The following is a 13940-nucleotide window of genomic DNA, read 5'->3' as shown; positions in this document are numbered from 1 at the left end:
GTAGTGGCATATTTTCAAGATGCACAATAATTTTTATGTGAAAACATTGTTTAACTGGACATGATTTGTTGCTTATAAGCGCCAGATATTTTATATTTACAAACTGAACTTTGGGGATTAATTTATCTGTAACAAAAGAGTCAATTCTCCGTTCTTGAATCCTTAACTGGGAGAGGAAAGTGAAATCGATGTTTCTCTTGTATTTCAGAACAGAGTAGAAGAGATGACTTAGAAGCTTTAGGCCATATGTTCATGTATTTTCTGAGAGGCAGTCTTCCTTGGCAAGGTTTAAAGGTAATTGTTTTTGTTTCCTTTTGAATTTTATAAATCGTTAATATGTTAAGGTTCTGTCTGCCAAGTAGTTAATTTTAAAATTACCGGCTTCTCAAGATTTTTTTCCTTTCTGTTTTAGGCTGACACCTTAAAAGAGAGGTATCAGAAAATTGGAGATACAAAACGAGCCACACCAATAGAAGTGTTATGTGAAAATTTTCCAGGTAATGAATAACACCACACTGGTACCTGTGCTTATACACAGAAAACTAGAGCAGTTAACTTCCGTTGCTCAGGTTTATAATGACTGGTTTTCATGCGTAAAAAAAATGTGTTCAAAGTATGATTTAAAAGATGTCAGCATTTGATGTGTAGACCAAAAGGACAATTGGTATATTTGCTCTGTTAAGATGGAATTAATATAAGAAAATCCCCCTTTTTGGTAGTGTTGACCAATAGTAGCTAAAATATCAGTGACATACTTTTGATAAGTTAAAATGCTTGCTGAGAAATGCCAGCTTATAGTTTTGGTGCACAGTGTTAGTCATTTGAGCCTCATTGTCAAGCTCAAAGGAGGTGTGTGATGTATGATTTAGTCTTCAAAGTACATTAAGATCTTACAAACCTTAGTACTTCTAGGCTAATGTTACATTGGGGAGCTTTATAAAAATAGTTTTACTTCCACGTGGAGTTCTGGCAACTCAGATTAAGCCAACAAAAATTTACTTAAGATTCCTAAATAATTAAGGAATAAGAATAATGTGTTGCTAATGTAGTTAAGCAGAAAGTGAACCGAACCTGAAGGTCCAAGACTGAGTTCATGCCTCACTTCAGTATCGCACGTCCTCCTGTACCATGCTGGCGTCACTGCTGTGCTATCAGCAAGCAGCGTGGTCTCAGGTAGCCCTTCCTCACGTTCGCTTACGTTATTCCTTGACAGCAAACTTTAATTGTATATTTTTCGTCTTTGCTGTAACATCTAGAACTGGAAGATTAAAAAAAAATAAACACTAGCAGAGTAGCTGTAGGCAGACTGGCTATGTGTTATTATGAAGCACATACACATTTCTGCAGGATAAAATGGGGGCGTCAGAGTCCCTTAACCAGGTAATTAGCTAGAACACGGAATAGTGAGAGTCATCCTGGGAGGAAGGTCACTGGGTGCCACTCTCATTGCCCGTCGGGCTGTGCACAATCCTGTTCTCACTGGCCACTGTCAGTGAATTGAATCAGAAAAATGCCTGAGAGTAATCTTCCATCTCTCACTACAGTGATTTTCTGTGCCGTGATGGTGAAACCCTCTTTTACGAATTGCTCACCATTTCTACCTGTTGATTTCTGTGGCTTTGTCTTTCTTTTCCTTTAGGAAAGTAGGATCTTTAAGAAAAATACTTATCTCTAAAACTTTTGGGAATTACAGCGGCACAGAGAAATTTATATATTACCAAATAATTGTTGTATGACCAGAAATTAAAAGTAAAATTAAACCCTGCTGCTGTGTCTTATTTCTGAGATCTCTTAGCTTTATTTTGTTTGGTTAGAATTCTGCTCATGGCCCAGGTTAGGAGTTTGAATCCTCTGTTGGTCAGTTAGTGAATGTGCCTGATGGTAAAAGAAATCCATCAAGCTAGTGCAGATGCTTTCGTTTATATATAAATCAATTCCCATCAATATTTTAAATAAATTTTTAAGTTTATGAGCGGAGTACGGTGCTTGTGTTTAAGTAATTATGTGTTATTAAGTTGCTTTCAAATCTTTAGTACTATCCAAGGTTTCTATTCAAAATAACAACGTAAAATAAAAATCTTAGCCTTTCCTAATGAAATGAAGCAAACATATTTGTTAAATAAAACCTCTCGTTTCTCTTTTGACCCTATTTTTTTCTTCTCTTCTCTTCTCCTTTTTAATTTCATTGTGATTAAATTCCTAAAATTTTAAATTGCAGTAGAATTTTGTTACCTTTTCATGTTTTTATAACATGTTTTAGTTTTTAGACATTTAAATAATTTTAATGAGTATATAGAAAAGTATAATCAGAATAATTTTTATTCCTTTCTAGAAGAAATGGCAACTTATCTTCGTTATGTAAGAAGGCTAGATTTTTTTGAAAAACCAGACTATGACTACCTAAGAAAGCTTTTTACTGACTTGTTTGATCGAAAAGGATATATGTTTGATTATGAGTATGACTGGATTGGTAAACAGTTGGTGAGTACTCTGTGCTATATAACGAAAGATTATTTGTAGTACTTTTTTCCCCACAGTACACCTTCTTCAGTGGAAAGAGTTGAGTACAAATAATTTTTTTAAAGGATTCATTTTATTTCATCTTCATGGGCATTTTAGGCAGCATTATACTAAAATTATTCTTTGAATTTTATAAAAACCCTATATTTGGACCCCCTGCTTTTTAAAGTAATGAGTTATTTTCATCTTTTCATTCGTGATTTATTTCTTACTGTCAGATATAATTTTTTGGTATAATATCCTGTTACATTAAATGATCAGTTAGTCTTGTGTGTATTTCAGCCATTTCTCAAAACATTTGTAATTTAAAAATATAGGTTTTTGTTTATACTAGCAGTTTTAGGTTATGTCTTGAATAGACTGGTACTTAAAAATTGGAGCATGTTTTGGGTTTTTAAAACTGTTATAAGTTTTTTAACTTAAAAAAATTAGTCTTGACTATAACTGCAGGATTGGTGCTCATCACTTAAAGGGACATGTCATAAAATTCTTTCTTTGAAGAGACAACTTTCAAAATATTTATTCTCACTAGTTTCTTTTTTTTAATAAGTAAGAAAGTCTTACAAAACTTTTTTAATTGTGGTTTGCAGTTGGCGAATTTTTATCCATATGTGGAACCACCAAACTCTCAGATTTAGGTATTTTTGAACAATTGACTTATTTAAGTGTTTAGGTTATATTTCTCTTAGATCCACAGTGATTTGACTGTATATGGTATCTGTGATGCAAATCTGAATAAACTGTGCTTAAACTGTTTATATTGAATTGGAAACATATTTGAAAAGTAAAAATTTTTGTAAGTCTCTCCTGAGAATATTGACAATAAGCCATTTTATTAGCTTATTTTAAAAATCATGTCCTTATTTTCTTAAAATGATTTATTCTGTTTATATATTAGCTTTGCAAATGAGACATAAATACACTTTCATCTTTCTGATATGAAAAAGTAACCTGAAAGTAAAGACAACATTAGAAAGTCTTTTATTGATACAAAAGTGAACACTTGATAAAGTATTTAAACATTTTTGAAAACAATGTAAAAAGTAGCTCTATTCTCGTTTTAACTTGGTATTTTTAGTGACATGTTTCGAGAATGATATCATTTTGCACGGCTTTACTCTACGTGTCTTATTATTTCCTTGATTCCATGAAGCAGCTGAATAATTTCGAATACGACTTCTGAAACAGAATGAACTGATGCTAATTCTTGTATTGTAGCCTACTCCAGTGGGTGCAGTTCAGCAAGATCCTGCTCTGTCATCAAACAGAGAAGCACATCAACACAGAGATAAGATGCAACAATCCAAAAACCAGGTTTGCTGCCCTTTCAGATATGGAATGTCTTGATTTGCTTCTGTGTTACATTCTGACAGTTGAAAAATACATTTGGTTTTTTTCCATGCCCAGATGATAGCTTTACAGGTGTGCCTATGCGCATGTGTGTATGGGAGCATATATCTACACAGGTAGATAGATATTGAAGGACTGAAATACATTTTTTTCTTCAATAGATAAGACAGATGCTAGACACATGCATATTAAGGATTGAAAATGCATAGGCTTGCAACAAATAAACCAATTCCCCCTAACGTTATCTCTTTACTAGTTTAAAAATCACGTGAAAATGTTTAATGATAAATTTCTAATTAGTGGTATAAATTAGTATAAACTTTGAGCAATATTTGATACTCTATTAGAGTGGAAGTGTTTGGATACCTTGTTGGAATAAATTATAATGGCAGTTGATCTTTCTAACTACAGTCTAGTTTAGCTCAATAAATTATTTGCTGAGTTTCTGCTATTTGAAAGCTACTATTCGGCATGTTGCAGAAATGCACAAGTAAGGAAAACAGCCTAACCTATAAGAAATTATTTTGTAATGAGTGGCTAAGAGCTCACTCAGTCTCTGGAATCAGACAGACCTGGATATGACTTGATCTTAGACAAATTACTCTGTCTTCCCAGGCCTTACTTCTCTTATCTGCAAAACAGAATAATGCTTGTTAATTCCTATAGGCATTCAGTAAATCTCAACTCTCATGGCTGGTGTTACTGTTATCATGATTATTACGATAAACTCATAACTATATTGCCAAACAGTGTAACCTCTGTCACATGAAATATATTAATAAAGTGCCGCAGAAGATCATTGAAATATGGGGGATCTGTAAAGATTTTATGGAGAAGATGGTGTTTGAGATGAACCTGAAGGATGAATGGAATTTTTTTAAAGGCAAATGAAGGAATAAGGGTATTTTGGGGAGAGTGAACAGTGTAAAATAGGAAGCAGAAGTTTAAAAATGTAGTTTGTTTGAGGATTAGTGAGCATTTCAGTTTGCTTTGAGCAGAGAATAGGTTCTAGGCAAGGCATAGCAGAGAAATAGAGAGTGAAGAGTTTGTATTTCCTGGGTAAGGTAATTGAAAGCTGTTGAAATTTTTGAGTGATGCTTCCACCTTTCTCTTTTTTGTAAAAAGAAGCTTGATTTTAATCCATCTTTGACCTACATTTTGCTAATTGGGAGTTAAATAGTGTCTTTAGAATTTTCACTTATAACCCTTTCTGGGAAAGGATAATGTGCTATATCCTTTCTTACTCTTATATCTTTTATCCACCGGAGTTCAAGTGAGTTAAACAAGAGACGAAAATCAAAGGAAAGAACACAGCACAATAAAAATCAGAGCAAATAAAATGTTCCATTTAGGGGATAGTTAACAATATTATGCTTTAAAGTACAGCCAATTAAAACAGAGTAGTTTTAGAATTTTGCCTTAGAAAAATTGGGGCAATAAAGGATCTTATATATAAATTTCTTCAGACATAAATTACTAGTTGATAGTTTTGAATACTCTGGTAAGATGTTGTGTATAGAAAGAAATGGTTCCAAAGTCAAGACTTTGGAGTTCGTGTTTTATACATCAGAATTAATTTCTCAGTGGGATGACTATCAATAATTCATGTTCTCTGGAGATGACCTCTTGAGCTGTTAGGTTATTGTAATAAGTGAAACTCTTCTTTTAATGTTGAATTCAATTATAATTCAAATATCTTCAAGTTTAACTTTCTCCGTGTTTCAGGCTTGTCTTCCGAGCTAGATGGGACCTATGTTTTATTTGTGTAGTCCTTGTTACACTAAATGTAGGGAGTCGATGTTTCTTTTTGTTTCTTTTTTGTTTTGTGTTTTTTCAGGAAACCCTTTAGGGTAGCTAATGTATTAAATTTGAAACCTGTGTATTCAGACTGTCATCATAATAGAAAAGTTGTATATCCCAAAAAGTTTTCCTAAACATCAGGGAAGCAGTAAATATTTTAGGTATATGAGAAACTCAAAATTGACAATTGCAAAAGAAGAACATTTAGTTAAATGACTGAAATGTTGCAGTGACCCCAGAGAAGCAGTTTGTCACCTAGAGTTGATGGTTGAAGTTCAGGATCTCCTGACATTTTAAAGTGTTAGATGCATGTTGGTTCTGAGGAGAGGCTGGAGGGCTGTTCCTGTCTTCTTAAAGAAGTCCGTGACCCTTACGTGTTACCTGTTGTTCTAGGCAGTATTTAGGTGTTTGTCTCCATTTTAGCATCCTTTTCATTCTTTCTTCCTCTTTAGATTTAATCTCATCTAATTTATCTTAGTTTAAGCTACACACCTGCTAAATTCTGGTCATGAGCGCAGAGGGTTTAGTGAAAAGGACCTAGAACTGTCGTAATTGCTTTGATGATAGACTTCATGCCTTTTCATACTTCTTATGTAATTTTGCATTGTACAGTTTAATTTGGGAAGCATGGTGCCAGAACATTTCTTCATTGTGCCTATTTGGACTTAGCATCTCTTCTCCCATAGGCCTGCTCTGGCCACTGATGGGCTCACGCTCCCAACAGCCCAATATACTTGGCACTTTGTGGCAAGTGTCTTTTTGTTGTTGTTGTTGTCGGCAAGTTTTTCTTGACTTAGGTTGAAAAGGAAGAGAAGAAAAGAGCACCGAAGACTTTAAACGTTTGTCATTGTATTAAGGAGCTAGTTAGTACTACTGGCAGAGCAGTGGGCTCTTGAGCTTGAATCCCTGCTGTGCTTCTTGCAATGTCTTTGACCTTAGTCAAGTATTTAAAGTCTCGGTCTCTTTATCACTGAAGTGAGGATGATACTGTCTGTCTCAGAATGGGATAACACACGCAAAGCAGCTAAAGCATTCCTTCCTCATCTTTTTATTAGTGCTGTCCACATTTTCCTGAAACATAAAAACTGACCCCTATTAAGCAGCTACTCCTAATTCTACTAGTAGATTATTTTCAGTTTCTGGTTATTGCCATGCCAATTTGCCAAGTCATGTAAAAGCTTCAGGAATTATCAGCCTATCATGGGAATGGGTTCCTTAATTTGAACTAGATAAAAAGAGGCCAGGGAAGCAAAGGGATTCATATGAAGTAGGATTGTCACTTAATAAAAAAAAAAAAAAGTTGCTTTTCATAGCCTCATAGTGTTCTTCTGTATAACACTTGTCACTTTTCAAAGAACTTTTCTCTTTTCTCATAGTAACCTCACAATCGGAAACATGGTACTGAGCAAGAGGGAAAAGTTTTCTAGGATCAAAGTACAGCTCTTTAAAGATTATTTTTTTAAAACCTTGCTAGAAGTTGTTCCTCATCAGGAAACCAAGGGGGACCTCTACTGTAAGAAAATATAGTGGATGGCATTTTAGTACTTAGAAGATTTATTTGGAATGCTTTCCTGGGCACATCGTTTTTACCTCCCTGGTTCTTTGTTAACTTCGTTTATAAAATTGGAGGGTGGAGCATATGATATCTAAAGCCCTTTGACTTCTAAAATCTATGCAAACAATGAGTCATGGAACACTACATCAAAAAAAAAATGTTACATAGACTTTATTACTAAAAAAAATAACTTAAAAGCAAAAAAAACAAAATCTATGGTTCTGTTTTATTTTTGTGGTTGATCATTACCTAATGGTAGCCATGTGACAAATTCCTCTCCACATCCAGTATGCAAAGATAATTGCATCTGTGACTCAGAATAGCAAGGGTATTTTAAATTTCCTTTTATACGTTTGTTTTCTATATTATAAGGATGAGATGTTTAACATATTGGGTTTTTCTTCTTCCACGCATGCCACATAAATTAAATAAATGGCAGTCGGCAGACCACAGGGCAGCTTGGGACTCCCAGCAGGCAAATCCCCACCATTTGAGAGCTCACCTTGCAGCAGACAGACATGGTGGCTCGGTACAGGTATTTTCTGATTTTTGCATGAGTGATTATTTCCCAAATTTATACGACTAACCCTTTTTTGGAACTCATGGCATGACTTCATATCCTAATGAAAAACTTGTTGCTGAACTCTCCATAATTCTCTTCCTTTGTATTTAACCAAAAAGCAAAATTAACATGGTCTAGAAAGACCACCACGGATACTACGATTTTGCCTTTGTTCATTTTTGCAAGTATATGCAATAATACTTAAGTAAATCATACAACAGGTTAGAAAATCAAACTGTATTACTTGAAATACGTGTTAAGCTTGATTTTTCAGTAATAGGTTCAGACTTTTTAAATGCTGTAAGTAACTATAACTTTTTCCCTTTCATCGATTTTCCTTCTTTAAACTCCAGTCAGTTAAATAGATAGGAAATTTTTTATCCTTAATACTCAGCATATACTTTCTGATTAATTGGTCAAATAAACATGACCACAACTGCTAAAATGGTATATTTTGTTTCTAGAAAATATCAGATGGAGAAAATAATTTCAAGAATGAGTATTTATTAAATACTCCCCTCAGTTTTCTGGATATTTCTAAAAATTTAAAGCAGTCCTTTATTTTTTTGCAGTGTTCATCCCCCCCCCTGTGCCGTTAGAATACCTTATCTTGCCCTCCCATGCCCCCTAAAGTTTCATCTTTTATGTTACTTATAGAAAGGGAAAGGTTACCAAGTCTCCAATTTCTTTTAAAATGCTAGCTTGAGGTAATTTAAATGCTGGTTTAAAGTAATTGAGATAATAAATGTTATCTCCGTCCATTTCAATTTAGAACTTCCTTTAAAAGTTTTGATTTTTTTCCTCCACATATTTCCACTTGAATAATTTTCCATCATGTTTTACCAAATTTGCATTTTTCTTAGTATGTATATATATTTAGTCTGTTGGATCTCTGCTCTGGATTTTATTCTTTCTTGATTTGAATTCTAAAAGTTAGTTCTTGATTAAATCTTTTAAGTTCTCATGTTTTTCTCACCATGAAATTTTAGAGGTAATTTGAAGTATGTAACCAAATATTTTTATAGAACTTTGTAGTCTGTGGACCCTTCAGTCCTGTGTAACAGGGGTATTTGAAGAGGTCTTAGAGGCAAGGATGCCTGAATTGTAAAAAATTTTTATGACCCCAATTCATATCTTTGGAAAAGTTAATAGAGCAAATAATATTTAGTTTCATAACACAAACTGGATGGTGTGTGTGTCTGTATACGTTTACACGTTTCTAAGTGTTGTATGTTACGATAGCAGGTGTCTTGTCCAGTGTTCAGGGATATCTGCCACAGTTACGACACTATTAGAAAGCTTTCCGGCCATTTCGGCACCCTTACGACAAATGTGTTATTTTCTTAATTTTTTCTTACTCTGTGGGATTCCCAGAGGTGGCTCATGGGGTCTTCAGACTATCACAGGGTAGGTGAGTTTGATTATTGGCTCATCACTCGAGTATTGTATGTTCTCTTTTTTTCATCTGTTCCCCAAGAGACATTTCCACTCTCTTCCTTTCTCACCATCTCTTTAAAGCCTCTCTGCCTGCGGAGACTACGTATCTGGCTTCATCCTAATATTCAATACATGAATCAGTTTTACTTACTAGAATTTTAGTAATACATAAGTAAAACAAAACATTTTACACTATTTTCATTGACTTCCTAAATATATTTCACACCATTAACTAACCTGACATGATGGACATTAAGCAAGCTTAACTTGTGAAAAATTTACTGACAGCCTAGGTAGGCTCATGCCTGAATCTTGTTCTGTCCTAAAATATTGACTTCATTTATGCTTTATATCTGGCGCATATAAAAAGTTTGTAAAGTCACAACATGACACTTGTATAATTGGGCTAATGAAATTGTAATTTAAAGCTAGTAATAAGAGGAGAGCAAAGTGCCTAAAATCTAAGCTAATGTGATCATTATAATAAATGAATAGTACATTTGATTCTGAACAAAGGAAGGGAAACAACGTATTCAGTCATTCTCGTTGTCTGATAAAGGGAAGAGATAAAGGGAAGAGATAGAGATTTATTAATAGAAAAGTGTGAGAATAATTTGCCTTGAGATTCTTTGTGTGATGATCATTACACTACCTATTGGACAATTTCCAGTGTTGACTTTATAGGAGATGCAAAGACTTTATATGGCAATTAAAAAAAATAGCCTTCAGCAAATGCTAAGATCCTATCATTGAATAGTTTCTCAGGAAAGACATTCCCATGATAAGTTGATAGCTGTCTGGTGAGAAATAAATATGGTACAGATTTAGGATATTTGGAAGCAGAATTAGAAGTTACCCCAAATAAGCGAGTTGGGGCCCTTGGCATTCGTCCCTCATCTATCACTGCAGTGTTTTCCTGGAGCTCAGATCGGCTCTCAGTGCGGCACCACAAAGCATTCCGGGCTGCTTCCAGGTGACCTGAGAAATGAGACCTCTTGCTGTTTTGACTTGCAGAAGGATCCTCGGATATTCATTATTTCAGGTGTGCTTTCAAAAGGAACTGAATGGTGGAGTCTAAATTTGAACTCCTTGTTTTTCCAGAATTACTATATGTATTACCGGTCAGACATCTGGATTGCCAAGTTGATGTCATTGTATTTAAGAGCACAAGCCCCAGAGTCAAATTCGAGTTTAAAATCTTATGCCACAGATTATTTTTCAGTAAATTGGAATTTTTTTTCAGATTTTTAAAGATTATTTATTTATTTGAGAGAGAGAAGGAGAGAGAGAGCAGAGTGTGCAAGAACGCGAGGATCAGAAGGAGAAGCAGGCTCCCTGGTGAGCACGGAGTCGGATGAGGGACTCGATCCCAGGATCCTGGGATCATGACCTGAGCCAAAGGCAGACACTTAATTGACTGAGCCACCCAGGTGCCCTGGTAAAATGGAAATATTAATAATACTTCTACCTCATGATTTTGTTGTGAGAACTTAGTTTAAAAAGTATTTAGCATAGAAGGTGGGCCTTATGAAGTACTAAATACTAGAATATCTATTGCTTTTTCAGATAAAGAAACTTGATTAGTCTCTGGGAAGTGAAGTCTAGTCGTACGGCCCCAAAAAAGCATTGTCAAATTGGAATTTATCTAATTTTATTCTTTATCTTTAGTGTAATCATGTTAATCCACTGACCAGAAGGCTCCAGCTACACGTTTGATAAACTTTTCCCACACAAGAAATTAAAAATTATATTCAAATATCTGAAGACTATATTTTGAATTTGTTCTTGGCTTTTATGTGTTTTGGAAAAGCTCACAGGGCAATCGGGTGTCTTCCTCTCTGCTCTCTTTCGAATCCTTGGTAATAAACGTGGCTGAGAAACTTAGACCTAGCACTTTCAGTTTCGTGGCCAGTCATTATTCAGCAAATATATATACATGTCTACAGGAGGTACTAGGCATTGTACTGGAGTCTTTGAATAAAAGGAAGAATACAAAGATAGGGTGCCTGTCCCCGTGCAGCTTTCGGCCAGTGGGAAGGTTTATTAAGCAGGTGGTGTGGTAAGCGGAGAACGTATAGCGAAGCATCTAACATGGGTTTGGTGGGGTAAGGTTTCCTGGTAAAAGCGAAACCTTTTTGTATTCTGTTTTTTCACCTGTTTCTAAAGTAAAGCATCAGTAGGAGGAGTTAGCTGATGGAAGGGATCTAGAGAGGACCGTGCGAGGCCAGAAAGCAGCACACATTAAGGTAGTGGAGAAGAGAGAGACATCGTGAGCAGTTGACTACAGTCCAGTCCAGTCAAGCTGGTGTGTGTATTGAGAAATGAGGCTGAGAGGTAGGCAGGAGGCAAGTCATGAAGGACCTAATAGGTCTCGTTATTACATTTGGACTTCATTTGAGGATATTGGGTAGCCGTAAAGAGAATTAGATAAGCAAGGTAACTCTATTAGTGTTTTTTCTAAGGATGACTTTTGTTGGAGACTAGACTGAAGGGAGAACACGTCTAAGGCAGGGACACAGCTCTGAGAAGGCCAACTGAGGGAAAGTGATGGGCAGCCGAGATGAGGAGAACTGAGAGGATTTGCAAGATAATTAGAAGGTTGAATTTAGTGTGTCAGGGCTGAGGGGGAAGGTCATGTCACTTGCCCCTTTTTGATGTGTCTCTGCCTGGCAAACCGGAGCTCCAAAATGACATGGTTTCACATGGACCCCTGACGGCAGGCAGTCTCATTTGGAGCCCCATGGGAACTGTGCCTTTCGCCGGAGCACGGCTCCTCTGAGCTCAAGGTCAACCGAAAGCCCGGTCCTGGGAGGCGGAGCGGCAATTTCGAGCTGAGGGAGGAAGACACATGTTAAGGGCGCCACCGGAAAACGACTTCACGTGCGGTGGAGGTCCCGGTCGTTGGGAGATCTCTGCTAGTCGCACAGCCTGTGCTTGCAGTTCAAGGACACGGTTGAGCGAGAGCCCCCGCGGGGAGCCGCCGTGTTGTGCGGCCAGGCTCCGTGTGTGGAAGCGAAGGACGAACATCCCCTGTGGTGCTGGGCACCCTGGGATTTTCGTCCGTGTAACTTGAGACGTACACACGCAGGGGAGGGTAGCAGACGAGAGTGAGACCAACGTATCTGGCAATGGTAGGAAACGTGTGGTTACAGGTCAGAGGAGCAGCGGGGGCCACGCCTCAGCCCGGCCTCCATCGTGCTCGTCGTTCATACTCCTCTTTCTCTTCCCGTGACCACGTTCACTTTGCGCGCTCACAGCTTTCAAAACACACGGGTACTAACAAGGGGGAGAGTTGAGTGATGAGTGCAGTCGTTTCTTTCTGTTCCATTTTCCAGGGCGCTGCAATCCGTGAAAGAGCGTTTGTGTCAGGAGAGTAGTTGGGTGCGGTTTGGAGATAGGTAGTGTCCAGCTCAGCTCTGTCAGTTTAGCTTAAGAAATTTACTGGGGTAAATCAGCATTACACGTTTATTTTCATATCCTTTTACCGTAACATTTACAGTAACGGCTCCGAAGGCTGAAATACTCAGAGTATAGTGCTCTGCTTAGTACTTCTGTAAGTGAAAGTTAGATTGAAAATCCACTTGGTTTATCTTTGCTGAAAGTCGGTGAGAATCTCACTGTGCCTTCAGGTCATCAGTTGGAATATCAAGAAGATCACTTATAAGTCTAGCTCTGGGTTTTAGAATATGTAAGAAAGTTGGTTTCATGTAGTATATGTGAACCCTAGCACGGGTCCAGAAAACTCTTTGGAAATTACTCTTAACTATATCTCATTTATTACTGTACTTTCGTATAGATGGCTTTTAGAAAAAGCTTAAGGCGTAAGTAAGATATATAACATTTTAGTCTTTCCGATGTATTTATTGGCTAGAAGGAGATCTGGTTAAGATAGTGAGCCTCTACTCTGCACTTGGTAGCATGCTTACACTAACTCAAATAGAAATTAGGAAGGTGGCACTGTAACTAATTTGTATGAACTCATTGTGTTTGGGAAGTAAATTAATTGGCCTTATAAAGTCATTGACTACAAGGATACCCTGTGTTATCTTTGTACTCAAAAGTCTATGCGAATGACTTCTTTTGGAATTAGATGTGGCAGGCAGCCATCAAGTGGACCATCATTTCTCTCCCATCCTTTCCACACCCACTCCCCTTAAACTATGGTACACTAAAAGTAACCCTGCACCTGGATGCCTTTTTATTTACTTTATTTTTTGGTAACATCTTAAAATAAGAACTGTACTAAGTTTCTTATCAAAGTGGGACTATCAGAAAAAATTTCTTTAAGAACAACAAGCACAAAAGCCCTGTAAAACACCTGAATTATTTTTTTATTTTTTTTATTTTTTTTTTAAGATTTTATTTACTTATTTGACAGAGATAGAGACAGCCAGCGAGAGAGGGAACACAAGCAGGGGGAGTGGGAGAGGAAGAAGCAGGCTCATAGCGGAGGAGCCTGATGTGGGGCTCGATCCCATCACGCTGGGATCACACCCTGAGCCGAAGGCAGACGCTTAACCGCTGTGCCACCCAGGCGCCCCTGAATTATTTTTTTAAATGTCAAACCTCAAAGCAGCTGTCATTTTTAGCTAGGCTTTCTTTAGAAAAATCAGCTGATGAGCACCAATATTTCAGAGACTCCTATGTTCTACTTCAAGTTATAATTCTAGAAATTTTACCTAAGTGGAATCATTCTTAAGCATTTGGTTTATAAAA

General features: G+C 36.7%; 1 protein-coding gene across 8 annotated transcripts in view; it reads left to right on the top strand.

Annotated features, from left to right (window-relative positions):
• The window catches only part of CSNK1G3 (casein kinase 1 gamma 3), a 109670-nt gene that overhangs the window by 80245 nt on the left and 15485 nt on the right, over positions 1-13940 (top strand). For 2 of the 8 annotated variants that reach the window (XM_040622530.1, XM_040622528.1), the window contains exons 7-11: positions 209-294; positions 413-497; positions 2336-2481; positions 3739-3834; positions 7665-7760. In XM_040622530.1, the coding sequence (XP_040478464.1) occupies positions 209-294; positions 413-497; positions 2336-2481; positions 3739-3834; positions 7665-7760 (509 nt within the window). Of the gene's footprint in view, positions 1-208; positions 295-412; positions 498-2332; positions 2482-3738; positions 3835-7664; positions 7761-13940 lie in introns of all 8 variants that reach the window. The other 6 variants (XM_040622529.1, XM_040622527.1, XM_040622534.1 and 3 more) reach the window with 3 other exon arrangements.

Source organism: Ursus maritimus, unplaced genomic scaffold (genome assembly GCF_017311325.1).
Source record: "Ursus maritimus isolate PB19 unplaced genomic scaffold, ASM1731132v1 scaffold_5, whole genome shotgun sequence".
Taxonomy (NCBI): Eukaryota; Metazoa; Chordata; class Mammalia; order Carnivora; family Ursidae; genus Ursus; species Ursus maritimus.
This window is presented reverse-complemented; position numbering and strand designations above follow the sequence as displayed.